The 24561-nt window shown below is 41.5% G+C and overlaps 2 protein-coding genes across 3 annotated transcripts; one reads left to right on the top strand and one right to left on the bottom strand.

The window, feature by feature from the left end:
* Positions 1-1725: 1725 nt before the first annotated feature.
* Positions 1726-24221, bottom strand: fam219aa (family with sequence similarity 219 member Aa). 2 transcript variants are annotated; one of them, XM_015959406.3, is made up of 6 exons: positions 24009-24221; positions 8201-8297; positions 6651-6744; positions 6070-6150; positions 2481-2556; positions 1726-2144 (listed from the first exon to the last, which is right to left on the bottom strand). In XM_015959406.3, exons 1-6 carry the CDS (start codon positions 24066-24068, stop codon positions 1986-1988), a joined length of 567 nt encoding a protein of 188 aa, XP_015814892.1. In that variant the 5' UTR covers positions 24069-24221; the 3' UTR covers positions 1726-1985. The 2 variants fall into 2 exon arrangements, with proteins under 2 accessions (XP_015814892.1, XP_015814893.1); XM_015959407.3 differs by having other exon boundaries at positions 2502-2556.
* On the top strand, positions 13387-15588 carry LOC139068863 (uncharacterized). The gene is made up of 2 exons (XM_070549341.1): positions 13387-15222; positions 15319-15588. The coding sequence occupies exons 1-2, from the start codon at positions 13387-13389 to the stop codon at positions 15361-15363; spliced, it is 1881 nt and encodes a 626-aa protein (XP_070405442.1). The 3' UTR covers positions 15364-15588.
* Positions 24222-24561: the final 340 nt, after the last annotated feature.

The following is a 24561-nucleotide window of genomic DNA, read 5'->3' as shown; positions in this document are numbered from 1 at the left end:
ACTTTGGCCAGTTGGTTCCTTAAAACTTGTATTAAATGTTGTGTTGACTCATTTTAACACCCTTTTAACACAAACGCTGTATTTTTTGATTCAGAATGAAAAGTTTACATGACTCTCGCAGTAAAAGTTCAGCAGACGTGTTTGTTGACATTTTTCCCACTGCGCTCCTGCAGTGTGAAGGAAGGAGGTAAAGAGACGCGGCGCTGCACACAGGGTCTCTGTCGGCTACTAAGGATTAGTGACAGCTGACATGATCCGCTCTGAAAGGTGTTGATCAGAATTTGCAGATGATGTTCCATAAGCATCGGCCGAAGTCCAGCTTTAGCATACCTCCGCACATTTTCCATGATTGCACAGTAACGCAAACACTTCCAGTGGAATTCTTCTTCACTGGTATTTGGTAAATGACCTGTATTTGTATAGCGCCTACTTAGGGTTCTACAACCCCTCAAGGTGCATCATGACACAATCAGTCATTCATCCATTCACACGGTGGTGGGGATGAGCTACGATGTAGCCACAGCTGTCCTGGGGCACAATGACAAAGGCAAGGCCGGCCGAACATTGGCACCACCGGTCCCTCTGATCACCACCAGTAGGCAAGGTGAGTCAAATGTCTTGCCCAAAGACACAAGAGCAGTATTCTCTGGTTGGAGGCAGGATCAAACCTGCAACCTTCCGATTACTGGATGACCCGCTCCACCTCCTGAGCTACTGCTGTCCCTTTGGCAGTATCTTCTTCTGGTCGGTGAACTGGGACTCGATACCAAGAATTGAAATGAAAAAAATTGAATGATTCAGGGAAAAACTGGCAATTAGTCCCGGTTCAAATCGGTGCTCCATGTTTGATGCCCAACCCTAATCATGCCGTAACTGAGGTATTTGCACGTCTCTAATCCCACTGAACAAAGACAATGAATAAAACTGAAGTCCCATTTGCAAAAAAAAAAAAAAAATTAAATAAAACATTTCAAGCAATTTGTCATCAGTTTAGAGATTTTCTTCATTTGACAACTGCAACTGTAAATGTCAGCTCCCTCTTCATCTATTTGTCCCTTCATGTACCATCATGAAAAAGCTATAAAATAGACTAACTACATGGCAATTTAAGAGCTCACGTTTACCCTAAATAAGTGAACCTAAAGTTAGTGAAACACATGATGGCCCCTAATCCAAAAGGTTTGGCTATGGGTCTGTAGGAACTGATAAAACATCTGCACAGCTGTCATCGGGACACAGTGTAAACAGGCAACATGCAGCTTCTTTCAACTAAATAGAAAACAGGTTCCAGGAGCACAATCTCAGTCTAAGAGCTATTACTACCTTAGTGTGGAGTGTAAGCACTAGTGTTTTATAAGCAATTTGACGTTTCATCACCATTCTCCCCAAGCATGACTAGACACGCACACACAGAGGTGACTCGTCATTTTAAAGTCTGACACATATATCCAAGGGAAGACGAAGCAGACAAGCTGGGGAAAAAGAGAAAATAGAACAAAAAAATAAACAAACTTCCACTCATCTTTAGTCCATCACACATGTACAGACTGCCCATACACACTAGTAGAAGACTGCTTGGACAGTCTGTTTCTGTTCCTCTTCTCCAACGATGTCATACACTCCTTTATGATCCTCACGTACCAGAAACGTCATAAAACATGATGAAATTCTAACAAAGGCAAGCAGAAATAACATGGTTTTCTCAGAGGTAACATTTTCTGCCGCGAGTTGAATCCCTGCTGAACCGACACCGAAGACACACAGATCCTGCCATAGGAGGAACATGCACAGGTACAGTACACATTCAGTTTCTCTTTTTCTTAGTTTAGAAACCCTTGTTTTTATTCTCCCTTTGTGTCCTTTCCAGCTGACAGTTTATTTCTTCTTTGCTTCCTTTATGCCACTCTGGTCAACAGCTGAACTTAGTACAAGTGGCAGGAAGAACCTTTATAGGAGAGAGGTGGGTGTGTGAGGGAGTGGGGTTACTACTGGATTTGACAGGCTGTAGAGGGAGCAGCCTGGCAGCACATGCAGGTGGGGTTGACTGCTTTAGGTGGGATCAGATCCAGGTCCTCGTCATCTGGAATCTCATCGAGCCGGTACCCGTCCTTCAGGAGCTGGATGTTCAGGTCCTGGTTGATTTGCTGCCAAAGTCAAAAGAAAAGCAGAACATAAAGTTTTAACTGAGACAGTTGCAGCATTGACTCTTAAATAAGGTCACTGATGATAAATAACAAACTTTAGCTCATATTATTTATTAGGAGCAAAACATTGACAGAGTTGAAGGTGATGAGTCAAAGGTGGACGTAGAAAAACTAATTGTGCTACGTGAAGAAAAAATGAAGGAAAGTAATTATGGAAAGGTCATTTGGAGGAGCCAGGATGAGTGCACAATGACCCGACGTGACAAAGAACAAGAGTGATCTCATGTTGATGTCTGTGGCACACTCAGATGAAACAAAGTGTGAGTAAGTATATACCTGGTCCCTCAGACATCTCACCTCGGCTGAGGAGTATCCTGATGAAGAGTATCTGGACATGTCGAAGTCATCGTCACTGAAAGACAGGGGGACATTTGACATCAGAGCCATAAAGATGAGCCCGCCTATGCATTAAAAGCACAAAGGGAGCAGATGAAGTCATAAAAGGGAACTTCAGCTAATTCATGAGGTTTGAATGTTTTAAATAAACATGTTTGGTATCAAACCGATGCTTCTTGCTCCAGTAGTTAGGAGAACATTTAAACCCTGCAACACTGGTTTGTGAAACTGACATTCTGCTTTAAATTAATATTCTCTGTCAGGGTTGTTTACTTTCTGGGTGGCAAAGATAGGATTATTTTCATTATCAACAAAAAAAAAAACATCTGAGTCAACATTCACAAGCTGAGTGGTAAATCCTTTCCCATTCCACAGGTTGCAACCGTGCAATTTAGGAACACATATGGCTTTTAGAAGAGGTCTGGGGTCATTTTAGTGGGCTAAATGATTTATTTTTAACACCCTTGGGTAAGAAGGTCTAATTTCTGCTAGATCGTTCTGCTTATGAAGACTTGATAAATAATTAAAACATATCCCAGCTGCTTGTTAGCACAGATCCAAGCAGGTCATCGGATTTATGCCACCTGTATTGTAGTGACAAACAATGTTTCTGTTGGGGAATTCCAGGCTGCTGAATATTCATTTTTTATATTTATTAGTATTTATATTTTTCCATCTCCTCAGCATCAGATTCACTGTGAAAGCACACATGTACAAACACAACTAGTAAACCATCGTCTGAGATGTTAACCAAAAAAGAGCCATGAAGCTCTTCCTCAAGGAGACATCGGATTCAATAGGTGACACCTGACACCTTCCTGAAAGCAAGTTCTTATTTTCACTCCATATATAAAAGTAAATAATCCTTGAAGTCTATTCCAGACATCAGGTGTCATGCTACAGTCTCTTTATTTACTTAGAGTTGTGTTGGCCGTTCTCTGGATGTGAAGGTCTCCCTGGTGTTATGTTCTATAAGGTGTTTTATGAATCAGCAATAGGATCTTAACAAATTTACAACAAATCATGTTGAAAAACATGTCAGATTCATCTAAAACAAAGAATGAATGAGACTTTTCCTGACACGTCTGCCCTCTTTTGTTAAGCCCGTGTCACACTGCAGTTTTTGGCTGTCACAAAGCAGTGCTTCATGTCAAACTGAAAGATCTCTAGAAGTGGCCCGACATTTCAATGAACCAAACTGCATCACATGCCAATGTCGCAAGCATACTCTCCAAAAAGGACATGTCATTAAAAGTTGACAAAAACACAAGACTGCAACGATGGAAGGGGGAAAAAGCACCACCATCAACACTTCTTTTATTAAACTCCAAACTGTCCTCCAGAAAGGAGTGGCTACATACTGCATTGTTGGTTCTTTTTTTAAAACAGAGAAAAAGTTTATTTTTTTACCTTGCTGTTGACAGTTTTGTTTGCGGCAGCAGACTTCCTCTGAGCTGCTTGGTCTGTGTGTTGGCTTCCTATATGTGTTTATGTTTAGGGTCCCGTCGGTCCGCCTGGTTATTTTCATGTCCATAAATGCTATACTGCCATCTGTTTCTGACTCATATGTGAACTTTATATGTGACTGATATGTCGGCAGACCGACGGGACCCTAAACATAAACACATATAGGAAACCAACACACAGACCAATATTTATTATGGACATCAGAAAATGTCAGTAATCAGAACATTATATCACCGAGCAAACATGATAACAGAAGACAGAGATCGTAAACAAGAGGACAAACACATTTAACACATTTTAAAGACCTGCGGATATCCGACATGGGTGATAAACAAAGGAAAACAACAAACAACAACAGAAAGAAAAGAACAACCGAAGCAAAGAACCAGAAACCCAGAAAGACAAAATCCAATGATAACCCTACCATACATCAAAGGCATAACATAAAAAATAAGAGCAACAATGAAAAAACACAACATACACACACCAATAAAACCATACGCAACAGTTAGAAATAGACTAGTACACCCAAAAGACAAAGTACCAGCAGGGCTTAAATGTGGAGTCGTTTACAAAATCCCACGCAAACTCTGCAATAAAACATACATAGGAGAAACCGGACGCCAACTCAACACACGAACAATAGAACACAGAAAGGAGTGTGAGAAAGAAACAAGTCAAAGACACACAAGAGCAGCAAAAGGAGAAGCAGAAAGTACAACAAAGAAGTCAGCTGTAACAGAGCACTGCACAAGAGAAAACCATGTAATGGACTCGGACAACACAAGGATCATAAACACCGAACAACAGAAATACAAAAGATGGATAAAAGAAGCTATCGAGATAAGGAGACGTGGATGTGAGACCATGAACAGGGACGATGGGGTCTACACATTGGATCGTGCATGGGACTGCATCATCAGAGAGGGGAGAGCGGGCAGCAGAGGGCGACAACGTCCTCTGCTGCCCGCGGACAAACGGAGTAGGAAGTGACGCTACCATCAGCGTCAGCTCTGAGGAGGTACGCAGCCGTGAACGAAACGGTCAGCAGCAACGTACAAAAGAAACCTTTTCTGTGTCTTAAAAAAGAGCCAACAATGCAGTTAGAAAAGCAACACAGTAAGAACATACCAAAGAAGGAGTTTCTACATGTTCTCATGTATAGTCTCCAATGAAATTTTAATACTTTTTTATCACGTCACTCCCTGTGTTTATTTTCATTGGTCAATTACAGACTGGTCATAGATTTTCTGACACTATGAAGATGTCTGAGGCTGGATTTAGTAGTGCGAGTGCTCAATAAGCTGTCACTGGTATAACACTAGATTGCCAAAGACCTGCAACTTACACTCACGTCCACCAGTTTTCATCATGACTTCATTTACAATGAAATACTTATCTATGATAGTTGAAAAACACACCCTGCGAGTCCAGCAGATGTTCCTTTTTCTTATTATTCCCCAAGAAACACAAATACTACCAGCTTTCTGAGGATGGTATAGATAAATGTATATGATTTTTGACAAGGAATAGTATGGCACTGCAGCTTTTTTATACACTAATATGCTGCCTTTTCTACAATTTAAAGAGCAACAATGAGATATTGTGAATGGGGCTAGCACACAGATCTGAAATGTAGACAATAAACAAATGGGTGTCAGTGAGAGTATGATGTAAGCTATCTAGCCTGATAGAGGTCTCCTTTTAAACGAGGTTTGCCTCATGAAGCCACATATGGGGGCAAAAATGGTGGGACTCATCTGTTTAAAATGCAGACCTGCTGGTATAAAGGGGTAGGAGTGGGTGATCACTCTGAGATGCTTTTGGCTGGCTAAATCCTCACCCTGCTGTGCTCTAATCCTAAGCTTTGAGGAGAGGCTTTTCCCCCTTTGTAGGATCACTTATGAACACTGTCAAGTTATTAACTAGATAACTGTGCCAAAATAACAAGAACGGTGCACAAAATGACACCAACTGCTCTCTAAGGTAACCTTTCTTGTGCCTTAAGTATTTATTTTTCTATAATATGCAGAGGTAGCTTTGATGAAAGTTCTTGGATTACCTGTCAGTGTCCAGTGCAACCAGAGGCTTCTCATCTGGGCTCTGGTCTAAAGAGGAATAGCCTTTGTTCGGCACCACCAACCTTTAAAAAAAAAAAACAGTCATATTCTGAATCAGAAGGAAAAATTTTGCAACAATTGCAACAAAGTTCTATGAAAAACACCTATAAAAATGGCCACCAAAGTTTGTCATGTTTTCATGGTTAAAAGGGTGACTTTTATTCCCTCAAACCTAACTGGTAGCCTTGAGTATGCAATTGAATTATCTTTCACCTTCAGACCAGTGGGCAGCCTTTTCCTTTATTTTATTAATCTACTAGGTGAGCAGGATTAAACACATGTTGAGCTACTTGTCAATGCTGCAGGCTGGGCTGTTTATGCTCAATGGCTGTGACTCCTTTATCAACGTTCATGCCCACGAAACATCTTTATTTCTCTCTCAGGGAAACCTTGTTGCCTCCCGAGAAGCGAACAACAGATGCAAAAAAAAGTATAGCGTGTAATGCTAATGAACACAATGTCTAACATTTGTGGCTGAATGGGTCAAATAAGAAAAAGAAAATGAAGCGATAGAAGGTGCTACCTTGTCCTGGCATTCTTTTTGGGCTGCTGATTGACGGGACTTCCCACGGTGCCATTCTTCACTGAAGCCTTCCTGGCGAGGTCCCTCTGTTTCTCTGGGCAACACAGGATGTGAGCTCATCAGTACACGCGTCAGCTCAGCACATCACTAGTCCTACTTGGGTTTGTATCGGAGAATATGCAGAATAAACTATAAAAATTAGGAACGCTCAATGTTGGCTTTTACCAATATCCAATATATGGAACTCTTAACTTCCAATACTGATTTATGTGGGGTCCCCCTCTAACTAAAACAAATAATAAATCATGTTAGGTTGGTAACATAACAATCCTCCTGTCATGCATACTTCAGCAAAATGGTCTGTATTTATATAGAGCCTTCTAGGGTTCTACAACCCCCCAAAATGCTTTACAACTAACCAACCATTCACCCATGCACCCACACATTCACATGCTGGTGGTGATGCGCTACAATGCAGCCACAGCTGCCCAGGGGCACACTGACAAGAGGTCCCTCTGACCACCACCAGCAGGCAAGGTGGGTTAGGCGTCTTGCCCAAGGACACAACAGCAGCATTCTCTGCCAGGATCTATCCTACAAACTTCTGACTACTGGACAACCTGCACTACCTCCTGAGCTACTGCTGCCCTGACAACTACTACAAGAAATATGAAAACATGCCATGTTTAATTTGTCTCCAACAGCAGCTGAATCACATTCTCCTGACAAATGCCGTTTGATGCCTTTAAACCAAAATAAATATTAAGCTAATGATGGAAATAAGTTAAGATCGGTTTAAATTCGATTTTTCCTGCGAGCCACGTTCGGGACACTTCAATTTCCTCAGTGAACATAGGGCTATACAGGAAATCACACACGGTTTTCGCATGAAACATCTTGTGATTTTCAAAATAAAACTATTGCAGATAAACTATTTCTTACCTATGTAGATTACATCACTACATGTGACTGAACGACTTATTCACTCCCAGCATCTTTCGAAGAGTCCAGCTGTGTTTTTCATGGCTTAAATCCTGGCTGTGAAGGCACATCTTTATGACATCAGCGATATCAAACGTGATCTCCTTCTTCTTTTTCTTTTTGGTTTAATGGCGGACGGCATAAACCATGACTTTTCGTCTCGAGGGATTGAATGATCTCGCAAATCTCGTGAGTCCGACGAGGAGGACAATGAAGAAGCCACTTCATAGCTAAGACTCTCCCAGTGTGGATCGACACACCGCAAAGCACGAGAGTAAATCGTACCGCTGTTGGTCCGTGCTGCTGACGCCTCCAGTGAAGTGGTCCCACAACCAAAACTACTCTAAATCTCATTGCTATAAAACTTAAAATCTCTTATATACAATAAATATGACGCAACAAAACTTGTTTTCTCCTATTTCTAACACCTTTAACTTTGCATTAAAGCAAAGCTGCACTGCACTCCATTCCCCTGGTTTGTTACGCACCTTTCAAGTCCTGTGCCACTTGATCTAATATCTGATATATAAAATGTCACCTGCTGAATTAGATTGACTTAATGAGAATACCTATTTGGACCTGCAGTGGTGAGGGCTTGTAGTTCAGGGCCACACTCTCTCCTTTAGTGTCAGGCTGGGTTTCTAAAGTAGATGATGCTGCTGGGTCCTAAAGAAAGAAACGTAGAGTTTTAGTCTAGAAGCTTTGAACACGGAAATGAACTATAACACGTGAAGATTTCAACAAGACTGAAATTAAACAAAATGGAAACTATTTAAGTATTTTAATGCACAATGGTACAAAAACAATAAATCAAAATGTAAAGGGGCTGTTCAAGTTTTTGAAAGGGGTCATGCTAACATATACTCAGACCAAGGCCATCTAAAAGAGTTCAAACCTCAATTACCTTCACTGCATTGATATCCAGTGTTCCACTTATAAGTCCTACATTGTGTCACTTTTGCTTCCAATCATGTTTTACACAAATTTCTGAGAAATCACACTGAAGACAGCAGCAAATGTGATTGTTCCATGAAGATCACAAGTTGCCACATGTAGCAATAGCATTATCCACACTTCCCATCCCACTGAACTGTGTGATGTAAAAATCTATAACAGAGAAATTTGTTTTTGAGGTTTAAACGGTTTTAAAATGTAGAAAATTGCTCCTAAATGTATCTTCTTCCGACTCGTTGAGTTTTACACAGCTCCTATATTTGGTTTCATGTTAGGCCCAATCTGAACTGCTGAGCTTGATGCTTTGTGGAAGCGTAGCTCATTAAATTAGACCCGAAGCAAAAATGTAGTGGAGCAACGCAACACTTCGCTTCTGGGATGCATCCAAGACTTGATGCATTGCAGCTAGTGGAGACAACATTGACTAGAACAGTGTGTATTAGCTGTGTACTAAGCTTTGTGGACGTTGCACAATGCTTACGATCTGGTGGAAAGCCTGGGTAATATTTAGGCAGTTTTAAAGTCACGCAGACAGTGATTCAACCTAATCTACTAATTGGGTGATCACTCTCAAAAACAAAACATGAACACAGTGTTGCTATAAATGCAGAGAAGAGTTCTACGTGAGCCTGGAGGTCCAAGACATGAGTCAAAAAGTATTATAATGTGTTTTTACAGGAGGAAGTATGTCTGGAAATAAAATATAGAGAGAAAATATAGTTGGATTCCCTTTTTTACCGTCTTTCCTCGCCTTGGCTTTTTAAAACACCACAATATAAATTTGACTGCAGTAGGAAGATCGTATCATTTAGAAGGCAGGGCAAAATCCGTGCTTGTATGAATGAGAAAGAATAACTAACAACTGTTTTAGATGACTTTATTTAGAGGCTGATCTGAACCAAAAACACTGAAATACAATTTTATGATTTTCGATGCAGTCTTCACCTGGACCTGAAAATCCTGGGCATTGAATGTTGACTTTTAGCCATGTCACATTAGTATAAAGTTATCTTTAGATGATCAAATTATAATTTAGCTGTCAGATCTTTCAAGTGCATCTTTTTGTCATGTTTTTTTTCTTTGTTTGGTGGGATTTTTCTTTAAAGTGTGTTAAATAAATAAAAATAAATGTATACCACAAACAATCATAACCTCTGAGATCCAAAATGTACCCACTCAGGACTGCAGTAGACAACAGCTGTGCTGTAAAGCCCATTTGTGTTCAGCACTCTGGCAGGGTGACTAACCAGCTGTAGTAGTTTTAAGTCCCACTAACAATAGAGCCAAGTGTTTAGCCTGGATGCTAGCGGCATGATCTCTTACGCCACTGAGTGAGTGGCAATGGTGTTAGAAAGAGGTCATACAAAAACTGCTGGAGCCCCAGACTGAGGAGGGGAGAGCTGGGCCACACTTGGCCCAATTCACAAACAGAGCCCCACTTTATAAGGATCCCACAGGCCTCTTCTTGTTGAAGAAACCCAACAAGTCACATGAGTGTAGACTGCCAGGGTTTAACAGCTGTGTGTCTATGTGACACTCAGCATCAGATTTTAAAAAAAAACGTTTTTCTGTATGAGAAATAAAATGTTAACTAAATATACACTCACTGGCCACTTTATTAGATACACCTGTTCAATGTCTTGTCAACGCAAATATCTAACCAGCCAATCACATGGCAGCAACTTACATCATTCCGACGTTGCAAAGACGACTGAATGACATTTGAAGCTCTCATTCACTCATTTCAATAGATTTGCAGTGGTCTATAAATGAATGCCTTGTGCAAACGCATGTTCCTCCGCAATCGTCTGATAAATCCCACCTGTGTGCGTACCCAGATGCTTGTGTCTGTTCAGAGTAACTCAGATACAGAAATGCCCTCAATTAACCATAGAGTAACAGGTTGTCATTTACATTTTACATTTAAGGAGTTGTTCTGTTTGTAAGTGTTGTCTGACACTGCAGCCTCTTCTGAGTTGTCATGCAGTCTGGTTACCTTGGGAATGTGTGTATGATCAGGGAATAGAGGAGGTTCTGGGGGATTCACATAGTTGTAAAAATGAACATGGACTGGAATTGGATTTGTGCGATTTGCCTGTCGCTCCACAAAGGGTCCCAATCTCGGCATAGCTCTAGAAGGATCTCTTTCGGGAATCAGATCAGTGCGCTTACGGAGGATGCGTTCCCTACTGAGTGTTTCCTCAGCCAAATCCTCCAATAATAAAAGATCAAAAGGTCATGCTACAATGTCAGATTGTCGTCGGTCACAGGTGTCTTTTGTAGGTTTTAGCACCAATTATGTGACACAGCTGTTTTTTCTACCGAAATAATTATTTCATGGGGAAAATAATTGTGTATGGTTGTAATAAAAATGAACTTGTCATCTGTTGTATAATTGCTTTATACAAGTTATTGATCACTACTGTTTGTCAATCACACTTATCATGAGGATAATCATGGTAGAGCCGAACATAATGTGATCATGAGGATGTAATCAAGGTAATCCTGGTGGAGGTGAGCAGCTTTGCACGCACATCAGGGAATGTATAAGGAGCAGAGCAGAGCTCAGAGCTGTTAGAGCTGCTTGTTGGATTCTACCTGACGAGGTTCATGGATTACGTTTTCTAACTGGGGTGTTCAGCTCTCCACCCATAAGCAACGGTAAGAGAAATGTTTCGTTCATGATTGATAACTTGTATGAATGCCGGTTGAATAAAGCCTTGTTGTTCATCTGATATTCAAGTTGTGTTTCATTGTTTCTGGCGTCGACTTGACAACGATCCTGACTAAATAAATATAAAGTGTAAAAAGAGACTTTGAGTCTTTTAAGGTAATTAAAATAAAATAAAACATTTTATTTTAGAACATTTTTGGCGTCACGAACAGGATCAGTCAAGCTATTCCAGCAACAATGAAGTGTTTTTGGAGAAGCAAAAAGGAGCCGAGTGCTTCTGGGGAGGGAACGCCGATTCCCGTGCCGATTCCCGGCTGGGAAACGGAGGAGTTCCGAACCATTGGTGATATGTTAAGGCAGCGCGGTGGACGCCCTGGGCCGTGGGGAGAGTTAAATGGAGTGGTCAGCCCCGCCGTGGTGCTGGACCGTTTGATGCGGATAGAAGTTAAAGAAAAAGCGCCGCTGGCAGGAGTGAGAGATATGATGTGGCTTTTTGCAGAAGCATGGAAAAAACAGGAGTTAGAATTGAGCAGTTGTAGAGAGCGAGCGGCGCAGGAGAAAATCCATGCTGAAGAAGTTGAAAAATCATGCTCAGAGTTTGAGCAGAGAGTGTGTGTGATGGGGAAAGAGCTAAAGCATGCTCAGAATGTTTTGGATAAAACGCTGACTTTTGTGTCTCGAGCGCAAAGGAAGGAAAAGAAGCGACCTCGTAGAGCAGGTCCTGCTCAGATCCGGGCGTTTGTAAAGAATGTTGGTGAAGATTGGAACCCAGAGAAATGGAACGGGGATCTTTGGGGGGATGATGAGGAGGAGGAGTGGGCGATTAAACCTGACCCACCACCTCAGCCCTTGTATCCATCATTACAGGGGATAAAGATGTCAGAACAAAGACCTATTACTAGGCGTCGGCGAGAACAGCAAATTATTCCACCAATACTGGTAGATATGGTGGATGATCAGGGACGGCCGGAACTCGATGAGGCGGGTAATATAAGAAGGATGTTACAACAGCAGCCACAACCCGCCCCTAGGCTGCTAACAACGCTAGAGGATTATTCACAAGATGAGTTAAATCACATGAATGGGAAGCTGAAACAGCGCCCAGGCGAACCAACTGACTCCTGGCTTAATCGCCTTATGGAGGATGGCGCGTGTGATATAGCCATAGATGCCGGTGATGCCATGAGATTTTCAGGATTAAGTACTGATGCACAGATAAATGCTGAATACCGGGCTACAGTCCGGGCATTGCCAGCTGATGAAGATTTCAATGTGGGGGATGCATATGCTCTGGCATGTCATGTAATCTATCCTACCACGGCGGACTGGTCTGAGATTAAAGGGCAATGGCAGACAGTGAGAGATGCCATTCAGCGGCTCACCAGACTCACTATTAGAGAGCAAGTGGCTCGAAACGGGGGAGCTGGAGTGGTGGACTGTAACATCTCTAAGGCAACTAGAGATCACCTCATCAGACATGCCCCACCACATTATAAACCCATGGTGACCAGCTTGTTGTTTGGCGCGGCAGACCAGACTTTTGCCGCGATAAAAGATCGTCTTGGCGAACTCACCACGCTGGGTGATTGGTCTGAGACGAGGAGAGAGGGAGCTAGAACTGAAAATAAACCCAGGATTGATCCACATTCAAGGGGTCGTAAAGGGGGGGCAATGGGCCCCTCTAGAACAGATCTGTGGAGGGCACTGCGACAAGCGGGAGTGCCGTTTGAGGAGATTGATGGATTGCCCACTAATGCATTGATGGAGAAATGCAGACAAATGGGACTGAAGGTCCATTGTCAGTTCAGACATTGTCCTGAAAAGGACGACAGGATGTCTGTGTCAGAATTGGTTGGAATGTTGCAGAATGTGATCAGGGAGGTGGCGTCGAAGCCTGCTGAACCTTCCGCCCCTCCCAAGGAATCTTCAGAGGAGGAGAGTTCAGATGAGTGTTATCAGGTGGCGGCAGTGAAGCGTAGAAAGAAAAAACAGCACCGAAGGGAACATGATGATGAATAGGATGAAGGTCAAGCTCAGGTTGTTGCCAGTGCCTCAGGATGGTCAATAAATGATATCAGACCACATGTGGAATTACAGATTTATTGGAAAAAATCAGTACAGACAGTAATGGCATTGGTTGACACTGGGGCGGAGGCCTCGGTAATTCATGGCAATCCTGATAAAATAAAGGGAAACATTGTAGAAAAAGGAGTATCAATGCTCCACGAGCAAGTGGCAGACGTTCCAGAAATGGATGAAGTGCCTTTTGAGGTAAAACCAATCCAGGATTCTCCTGTGAAACTGGGGGTAAGATGGAGCGAACTCACCCCAGAGCAGCAGGAGCGAGCCTGGTTCACTGATGGTTCCTGTCAATATGTGGCAGGAACCAGGAAATGGAAGGCTGGGGCATTTAACCCTGGTACACAACAAGTTATGGAACTCACAGGGACAGGAAAGAGTAGTCAATGGGCGGAGTTGAAAGCAGTACACATGGTAATAATGGCGGCTGGGGTGCAAGGAGTAAGTATTTATACTGACTCCTGGTCAGTAGCCCAAGGAATGTTAACTTGGATGCCAACTTGGCATGCTACACAATGGAAGATACATTCAAAAGAGGTTTGGGGAGCTGACCTATGGAAGGACATTTGGGAGAAATGCCAAAATATTCCTGTGTCAGTATTACATGTGGATGCTCATACTAATAACAATGATCCTGAATCCCTGCATAATCAGACTGTAGATAAGATAGTGAAAATTCAGGCTGTAAGACAATCAAGTCCTGGATTAGCCAAATGGGCTCACGTTACTGCTGGACATTGGGGTGTGCAGGGAACATTGAAATGGGCGAGGGACAGAGGAATAGATCTCATCATTGATGATATTAAAACTGCCATAGAAGATTGTGAACCTTGTCAACATCAGAAAAAGAGAATCCCTCGACATATACAGGGACAGATACATCGAGGTAAACAAGCGGGACAGTGTTGGCAGATTGATTTCATTGGACCATTGCCAAAAAGTAAAAACTGTAAGTATGCATGCACAGCCGTGGATACGGTGTCAGGGGTACTGGTGGTGCATCCGTGTCATAACGCCAATCAGGAGGCTACATTGAAATGTCTGTCATTAATAGAGACCTATTATGGACTACCTTTGCAGGTTCAGACTGATAATGGTACCCATTTCACTGGAAATAAGATCAAAGAATGGGCAGAGAACAACGCGGTAGAATGGATCTATCATGTAGCATATCACCCGAAAGCTAGTGGACTCATTGAGAGAATGAATGGGTTACTGAAAGAGAAACTAAGGAAACTATCGGTTACTAATTCTTTGGACAAATGGAGAGAAAATCTGACTAGGGCAGTACATCAGTTAAATAACAGACCCGTGGGGGATGGAGTTACTCCACTGATGCTAATGGTTGCCAGGGCAGGAAGGGAAACAACTTCTACTGACCCTCCTATACGAATGTGGAAACTAACTTCTGAGGCAGAACTCCCTGTTAGAGCAACTGCGGGCTCTGTGGGATTAGATCTTAAAATCTTGGAAAGCATCACTTTAGTAACCAATAAAGTGACAGTGGTAAAAACAGGATTGGGAATTCAATGTCCACCAGGAACTTATGCTCATGTGTGTCCAAGAAGTGGTTTAGCTTTGAGGGGTCTAACCATTTTAGCTGGGGTAATAGACTCAGACTATCAAGGGGAAATAGGTGTGGTGTGTCAGCATACAGGTAAAGAACCGTTGGTACTGGAAAAAGGAGACAAGATAGCTCAGTTAGTAATCAAACGGTGTGTAATGTCCAAAGTTGAAGAGATTACTAAACCTACCACTATCACTCAGAGGGGTGAAACTGGGTTTGGATCATCAGACTTTACTGCGGGGGCAAAAGTGTGGGTGGAGCAGCTCAATGGTCCTCCCAGAGCTGGAGAGATTATTGCACAGGGAAAAGATGCTGTGGTAAGTGTATTGTTCCCCGGAGAGGAAAAATGGATTAATATTCCGATAAACAAATGTTACAGGAGAGAAAATTAATGCTTGTCATTCTATCTGCAGTTTTGTATGTATCCCATAGGCGGGTGTCTGAGTGACGGTGGTTGACTGGGTCCCCTTCCCCTACAAAAGGATTGAACCCTTGTCGAGGCGATGGATGGGCTCCGCGGACCTGGTGGTGTCGGATGTTTGGTCATCGTCCTCCATGTCCTCGCTGTCATCGCACTGAGGGCACATTTCTGTTGGGGGCTCACGGAAGGACAAGTGTTGGAAGAAGGGGTCATGGGCCATCTGGAATTGGTTAGCAGTATGTCCAACCGCACTCAAGGCACATTCACATGCAGAGCAAATGACGCTTGCTACTTGGGAAACCTAACATCTACCGGTAAGATGTACCGGTGCAGAGGATGTCTTAAAATCCGAGGAAGGGTGATCAGCCCGGGGGTGTTGGTTCAAGGATCAACAGTAACCTTTAATTCTGCAGCGCGCATCTGTGCATACCATCAGGGGAATGGTACTTGCATACAAAATGGCACAAATTGGAGTATGAAGGTTGATCGCGATTTCCGGATCAGGAATGGAACTGTAATCACAGGAGGATACGCCTATTTGTACATATTCTGGGTGCTGCCCGACACAGCTAGAGCTACGCAGACAGCTGTAGCTCCCCTGGTTCACACTTGTCAACAAATGGGACAAATAAGGGTAGCCGAATATGTGCGATGGACTGTGAAATTCCCTCCTATTCCGCCTTGTAACAGGAGGAGGCGAGCATGGTATGACACCGTGCTAGGAGGAACTGGAACTTTGTATGGTCTGGCTAACACAGCAGACAATGAGGTGACACGAACTATGCTGTCCAACACTGGAGAATACACCGCACAAGCTGTCACCAAGACTGCAAGATGGATGCCTTCGACTGTATCTAGTCAGTTAGAAGGAAGTGATGTGTGGAAAAGTGTATTTAAATGGAATCTAAAGCTTTGGAATGAAACTTATGATGCATTGCATAATTTGTCACACATAGGTAATTGGACAGTCTGTTCCTTGCAGACTATTCATGCTGAGACACAGAGAAATAGGTTTCAAATACAGGTAATGAGTAATAACTATCATGCATGGCGAACATTATGGAACATCAGTAGTTCATTATGGCTACAGCTACATGCAGAAATGATGATTTGTAATAAATCTATGTGTACTGGATACTGGGATCAGTATAATATGACATCAGTAATGACTGTGTGTAGATATCAGATACTGCCGGTGATAACCACTAAAGGGTTTTGGTATCTCCATGTTAGTGGAGAGTGGTGGGATGTTAAAACAAATCGAACATATGAAGTAAAACACTGTGATGAGACTGATAAGGGTTTAGCCTGCCCATTGGTAAAAGGACATAGCAATCCATGTTTCACTGATTCAAGGGTCGTACTCTGTGATTGGACGGTCACACCCCCAGAGGAACAGTTTTGGCAGGTGGGTCCTAACACCTTATGCGTGGCTACAATGACCAATTCCCCACAGGTACCTTCAGTTCCCTTTTCAGGTTGTCTCAAGGGTATACATATGTGGGAATGGAATAACGTGACCTATTGGTTGAGTAATTACACTGTATCTAGTCGGCTGACTAAGATACAATGGGAGGTTTTACACTCCCTTTGGACACTCTCACTGGAACAATTCAAATGCGCATTGGATGGTTCCACTGAAGTGGCAAAATTGATTGACTCTCATAGGTCCAACCTTTCCAGGCTCATGGTGTCTACTCTTGTGGCACAAGGGGAAATAAAACATGTTGCTACATTGATTGAACAGGCTTCCGCTCATCATTGGTGGGATATATTTACAGGCATGTCGAGTACCGCTAATAAAGTGCTAATTCCACCTATGATTGCAGCATTAATTATAATCAGCATTCTAACATTGTGTATGTTATTCGATTAAGAAGAGAAATAAATTGGGTAATAATGCAAAGACTACGATGAAAATTAAAGTGGAACTACAAGGTATGTTATAAATGACGTTGGTTTTGATGGGGAAATGGTGATGGATCCATGATGTTACATAAATTAGATGAAAAGTTCAAGAGTGGAATGTAATAAAAATGAACTTGTCATCTGTTGTATAATTGCTTTATACAAGTTATTGATCACTACTGTTTGTCAATCACACTTATCATGAGGATAATCATGGTAGAGCCGAACATAATGTGATCATGAGGATGTAATCAAGGTAATCCTGGTGGAGGTGTGCAGCTTTGCACGCACATCAGGGAATGTATAAGGAGCAGAGCAGAGCTCAGAGCTGTTAGAGCTGCTTGTTGGATTCTACCTGACGAGGTTCATGGATTACGTTTTCTAACTGGGGTGTTCAGCTCTCCACCCATAAGCAACGGTAAGAGAAATGTTTCGTTCATGATTGATAACTTGTATGAATGCCGGTTGAATAAAGCCTTGTTGTTCATCTGATATTCAAGTTGTGTTTCATTGTTTCTGGCGTCGACTTGACAACGATCCTGACTAAATAAATATAAAGTGTAAAAAGAGACTTTGAGTCTTTTAAGGTAATTAAAATAAAATAAAACATTTTATTTTAGAACAATGGTGAACATGTGTGGAGGACTGAGACCTTCAGTATTGCGGTTCCCCTGTTCTATCACTAGATGCTGTTTGTACATAAGGTCTGAGATTTTCTTATACTTAGGAACAATTTCATGCACAAGTACAAAATGATGAATACCACACAATGCATACATTTGTTCACAACATACGCACAGATCTGTGCATAGGTACAGTTGATAAAAGATGCCCCAGGTCATCTCCTGTCTGCCAGCAACAGGAAGCGGAGGCTACAATCATGGATCCAGCCTGCTCTGCATCAGTGGTTGATGTTAATGCTGGCAGTGATGACTGTGTAATGGTGTGGAGGAGATCATCTTGGATATTTTCTTTTGGAGTGTTGTTGACCAAATCCATCCTCTTTACATTCTCCTTTTCTGTGGCCGTCTCCAACTTTAGGTCCTCCACCACCTCTCTTACCCATGGTGTCCCACAAGGTTCTGTGCTGGGGCCTCTGCTTTTCCACCTCTAACTGCTCCCTCTTCAGCACATCCTGAGCTCCTTCAAGGGAATCTCCTACCATCTTTATGCAGATGACATCCAACTGTACATCTCCTTTAAGCCCCATGAGATGTCTAAGCTGCAGCTGTTACACACCTGCTTGGACTCTATCAAAACCTGGATGGCTGGGAGCTTTCTACAGCTGAATGAAGATAAGACTGAGATCCTCATCTGTGCCCCAGACAAGCTGGTTCCCAAAGTCAGAGACTCTCTTCGTCAGCTTGCTTCCCACACCAAATCTTCCGTCAGGAATCTTGGCGTGACCTTTGACCCAGCTCTCACCCTGGATTCTCATGTCAGTTCTCTTGTTCGCTCTTCCTTCTTCCATCTCAGGAACATTGCTAAGCTGAGTCCCATTCTGTCCCGCTCTGAACTTGAGACAGTTCTCCACACCTTCATCTCCTCACGCTTAGACTACTGTAACTCTCTTTTCACGTGTCTGAGCAGAACCTTCCTGAACCGTCTACAGGTGGTTCAGAATGCCTGTGCTCGGCTTCTGACCAAGTCCTCCAAATATACTCACATCACCCCGCTTCTCCTCCAGCTTCACTGGCTGCCTGTCAACTTCAGGGTTCATTTCAAGATCCTGGTTCTGGTCTATAGGGCCTTACATGGACAAGCACCATCTTACATTGGTGATCTTCTTAGTCCCTACACCCCCAGCAGGTTCCTGAGGTCCAGTGATCAAAGCCTACTGGTTGTGCAGCGCACCAGGCTAAAGACCAAAGGTGACAGATCATTTGCTGCTGTGGCCCCCAGACTTTGGAACTCTCTCCCCCTGAGCCCGAGATCAGTGGACTCAGTGGTCTCCTTCAAAAAGCAGCTGAAGACTCACTTGTTCAAGCTGGCTTTTGGATGACCTTCTTCACCACTCTCTCTTTATTCTGCTCTCGCCACCTATTCCACCTTCCTCAGGATCCACTGATTTCCCTCTTTCCTATTCACTCTCTCTCTTTCTTAACATTTTTTCTTTTAAATCGCAACAGCTTATTCTTGCTCATTTTAAATATATTTTAAACATTTTCGAAATGCTTTTTTATATTTTTACAATTTTTATATTTTTTGTTTTTGTTTTTGTGAAGCGCCTCGTGATTTTTATCTTGAGAGGCGCTATAGAAATGATATTTTCTTCTTTCTTCTTCTTCTTCTTTATAAGCACAGTGGACCCATTATCTGATGACTACTTCTAGTAGAACAATGCATCATGTCACAAAGCTCAGATCATCTCAAACTAGTGTGTTGAACATAACGATGAGTTCACTGGACTCCAACGACCTTCATTGTCACCAGATCTCAATCCAGTCCTGAACCTTTGGGATGTGGTATAGTGGGGGAATCCTCTCATGGATGTGCAGCTGTCAAAACTATATTCCCAACACCACCAAATTGAACCTATGACACAAATATTAAAGGAGTTCTAGCATCAGAGGATGGTCCATGCTGGTGCTAGCATTGCGTACCTATTAAAGTGGCAGGTGAGCATATATTAATATTTTAAACTATAATATATACATCTGGATGCATAAAACAGTCATTAAAATATGGATTTTGTTTTAAGACTCACAGCCAGACATCAAAACCTTCTTAATGCTGTAGTAATGAGAAATCCTGCACCCATAGACCAGTTTCAGAAACCAACAGAGCTTTTCTAGTCTCACGAGGCCTGATGAAACATTCATGAGTATTAAGCAGGAACAGTGTAGAGCTTATTATGCATACAAATTGTCATGTAGTACAATTAAAAACTAACTGCCAAGAACACAATCAGATTACAACTACGCCTCGTGTTTTTGGTTGCAGTAACAATTTTGTCAGATGAAGCCAAAGGATGGAACCCACAGCAATATTTTAAGCCTAATTTTCTCATATCAGACAAATGTCAAACACCAGAAAGGAATTGTTCGTTGTTGATCCGAGGTTAGATTGATCACAAATCAATGCGTGCAAGCGCTTGAAATCCATGATCTGGCTAACATGAATCGCTCACGAGCCAAATACACGACTTGACATGTTTAGGAGTTTTTTGGGGAAGAGGTAGCAAAGTGAGATGTCGACTTGTCAACATAAGGTGTAGGAGGCAGGTTGAAGGGGCATGAAAAGGAGGGAATCCTGGGAGAGGAACATAACAAATAAACACACTGAGAGGATGACAGACAGCTTGTTAAAGAAAATATATTTCTAGAATGTAATATTAGAACAGACCAGAGAAAGAGATGAAGCTACTTTCATTAAAGAAAAGACATGAGTGGGATTAGTCCACATGACAGCTGTAGCTCCGTGATAAAGATGAGTCAGAGGTGAAAAATCTCATGTGTGAGACATTTTTCTAGTCTGAACTTGGGTTTTTGTTCTTTCACATCCATTCTCAGCAGCCAGCCTTTGAAATTAATCTCATCCTGTGACAGAAAAGTCACCTCCTCACATCTTTTTACTTTTCTGTAAGAACATGAGACGAATAACCAATATCACCTTCATCAATGGGCTCATTTTCATCGGTTGATGAGGACCTGTCCTCCCTTAGCTGGAATAATTTATGAAAGCTCCAACTGTGAATATGACACGAGCACCAGTAATGCTTATGAAATCACAACACACGCAAGTTATTCCCAACCTAAAAAGCAGAAGCATTTTCTGTTCTGTGACAGGCCCTTCCTTTAGATCAGTAGGCTTACCCAAAGTGTTTTTTATCATCTTCTTTTCGCTTCCCTTCAGGAAGAGACTGTGATGATGCAGAGTCACGTTATCTTTCAAATAAAAACGTTTGAATTTCCACATAAGAGGTACCTATGAAAAAGAGGATTTAGCTGTTTGTGTCTGAATTTCCTGCCACTTCTTAAAATAAGACTTAATTATGAAGAGATGGGAACACCAAGATAAAATAAAGTGAACCTTAACAAAGTTTTACTTGTGCAAAGGTTGACCTAAATAAATGTAATTTAGAATTCCTCACACATTAGACTAAATGAAATTGAGGTCTAAAAAAACATTTTAAACATACAGGAGTGGGTTGAAAAATGCTGATTTTTCTCCTGTATATTTGCTAAAAGACCATGTGCTGAAGGCAGACTAAAAAAGGACTTTACATGCATCCATGATCACATTTGAAAATTTATTAAAGAAAAAACTCAAAGCATCTGTTTTGTCTCCCTGTCCTCCTCCTATCTTGCTTTTGAAGTATGCTGATGCAGCATAAATGCCATGCGATTGGTGGGATTATCCACCACGACCATGGACGAGCCCATAGCAGTGTAGACTTACTGATCAGGTGGTCATTACACTAACTGAATGCTATCTCTATGTGTGGCAATAGAAACAAGTAAACAATTCTCTGATTATTTTTATGTTGTTTTTTTTATTTTTTACAATTAATCAATGACAACAAATGCATATTAGCCAATGATCTTAAAAACATCACTCGATGTTCCATTGGTACAAATTTGGCAGGTGCTAACTGCATTTGTGTGGTTCAGGATTCCCAATGAAGGTAACAGCAACAAAATACAGGGTGTGTCTGCACCTGGAGTTCTAATTAGATAACATGGTAGAAAGCTACTCTATAAAGACACACAGGGCTGTTTGATAAACTAAAGTTATATAACTTTAAAGAGAAGGCGCAGACCACTGACATACTACAGCCACATTCAATTATCTCACATTAAATTCAACTGATGAAACACATGAGTAAATGTGTCAAATCTTCACAGGGAAAATGGTGTTTGCTGTTGCATAAGAAAATAAGAGGTTCAGTACTTTTTTAAATGTCTCTTTGTCACAAAGCAGAGAAGGCATGTTCAAAATGTGGCCTGGGGGGCCATTAGTGGCCCTTGGAGTGAATTTATGTGGTCCACACAAATGTATCATTGTTGCAATATTAACTCATTCACTGCCATTGATGACTAAAGTCACCATTTGCATTTTTTTTTACTGTGTGAGCATCGGAACAAGCCTCCGCAGCGTGAGAACAAACATCACCACTCTAAAGCCGATCTTCATCCACATACGTCACACGTCACGTAATCAGGAAGCAGTAAATCCATGTGTTAGGAGATCGTTTTGGGCCGCTGCTTAAAAAAAGTGAGGCGCGAACCGGAAAAGCTTCTGCCAATCACAATTCAACAACGGATTATGAAAGAATGGAAAACACTGAAACAAAACACGTGTATTCTTCCTGACGTAAGAGGTGAGTCTCAGCTTTGTTTTGGTTGTTTTGGCGTCGACATCATCCTAGCGCACAATGTTCTGTGACTCTTAAAAAAAGTAAAAACGGTGAGAAACGCTGGCAGTGAAGGGCTTTAGCGATCAGGAAACGGCTGGCAGTGAATGAGTTAACATACATAATATGCATATTGTAAAGAAAAAAAAATTAATAACTGTAATGAATGGTCAGCTCAAATGTTTGCTACACATAATGCATTTTTTCAATCAAACGGAAGCATGAAGTTTTTAACAAATCAAAGCTCTTCACCCATTTGATCCAGTGGGTTAGATGCCCACCCTCTAGGCAGACGGCACTTAATTGGGTTGGCTAGAGAACACCCGTATTAGCTTCGTTCTACTCTTTCTGCTGTTTCTGCTTTCCCACGATCCAGCCTTTCCTGCTCATTTTCTTTTTCCCTTTCCTCACATCATTTTTTTTCCCATTTTTATTATATTTTTAGTCATTTGTTAATATCTTTGTTTTTGATTTTTCATTCTTGAGTTAAGGATTTGTTTATTTATAGCAAGTCTTATTGTCATCGCTATATTAATCACTGTTATCACGCATAGTCCACTTGCATTTTTATTCAGATTATATGCACTACACTTATTTTGTGAAGAAAAACAATCACCATCAATTCATTTTTTGAATAAAAACAAAAAAACTATATTTTGAAGCCCACAGAATTGTTAACGTGATGATTTTGGCCCTCGTCATCAAAACCTTGGATACCCCTGACCTAGAGGAGAACCTAAAAATCTGTTTTTGTCTAATTATCTGAAGGAAAACAGTATCACAGTGAAAGGTTTATAAACAACTGAAGGAATTATTTATCAAAGCTAAATACTGCTCAAATTTAGGTGCAACCAAAAGTTAAATGAATGAACTCATTAAGTTGAATTACTTGTTTAAATAAAACAGAACGCATTCCTTTATGAGCAGTAATGAGCAATATACATAACTTGGTGTATAAGCTAAACATTGTGTACTAATGTAATAAAACATTTTCACCCTTTTTTCACCCACAACTATCGCATTATAGAATTTTATGATCTGACATTCACCCCGAAGCCCACCAAAAAACACGTCACCAAATGTAAAACAATGATTACAGCTCATACTGGCGTGGGTTTTACACACTCACGCTTTTGGCTAAACAGTGGTAATGATGCATATTGTTGTTCGTAATATTTATATTATTATATTTATTATAAAATTGTCGCCATGATTTCATTTTTAGTTGGTCGCTACACCCATCCCAGATGATGCAGCCTGTCCCACAGCCACAAATAACCGTTAGCTCACGAGCGGCTTATGATGCGACACCGCCGCGACGAATAACCACAAAAACGATACATAAACAGTGCATTTACATTCAGTATGCTATTGTTTGCAACAAAAAAAGATCGTGTTTTTTGTATTTACTCTCTTACCAAAGGCTGCGTCTCCCCGTTCACAGGAGGCACTTGGAACCTGTCGATTTCTTCCATCATTTTTCACTCAGCAATTCTGAAGCGTTTCAGTCACTCAAAATTAACGACAAGTTCAGTCTAATTGTGCCGGTTAAAGATGCCTGGCTGTGGGAAATCCTTCGTTACTCAACATGGTAGTAGCTCATTTTCCTCCACCATCCCGCTTGACAGAGGTGACTCGACAGCTAAACAGCAGCACCGCCCTGCTTCCGGGTATGTAGAATATTCATTACAGTTCTGTCCAATCACGAGCGAGATCACACGGAAGTGCGTTAAAATGAAATATCTAATAAAATCCAAGTTTCCAGTTATTTTTTTAAAGAAATAAGCGATTTGTTTGTGTTAAATTGCTCATTTTTTAACATTTATTGTTAATGTTAAGCAGCGTATAAGTAGATTTTTGCAAACACTTTTAACCTATTTTAGTCCGATTTTAGAGGTAGCCAAAATAATAATAATAAAACAAACGTGAGAGAAATATTCTCGTTGTTGTCAAAAACAAAAAAGGTGCAAA

Source organism: Nothobranchius furzeri, chromosome 3 (genome assembly GCF_043380555.1).
Source record: "Nothobranchius furzeri strain GRZ-AD chromosome 3, NfurGRZ-RIMD1, whole genome shotgun sequence".
Classification (NCBI taxonomy): domain Eukaryota; kingdom Metazoa; phylum Chordata; class Actinopteri; order Cyprinodontiformes; family Nothobranchiidae; genus Nothobranchius; species Nothobranchius furzeri.
This window is presented reverse-complemented; position numbering and strand designations above follow the sequence as displayed.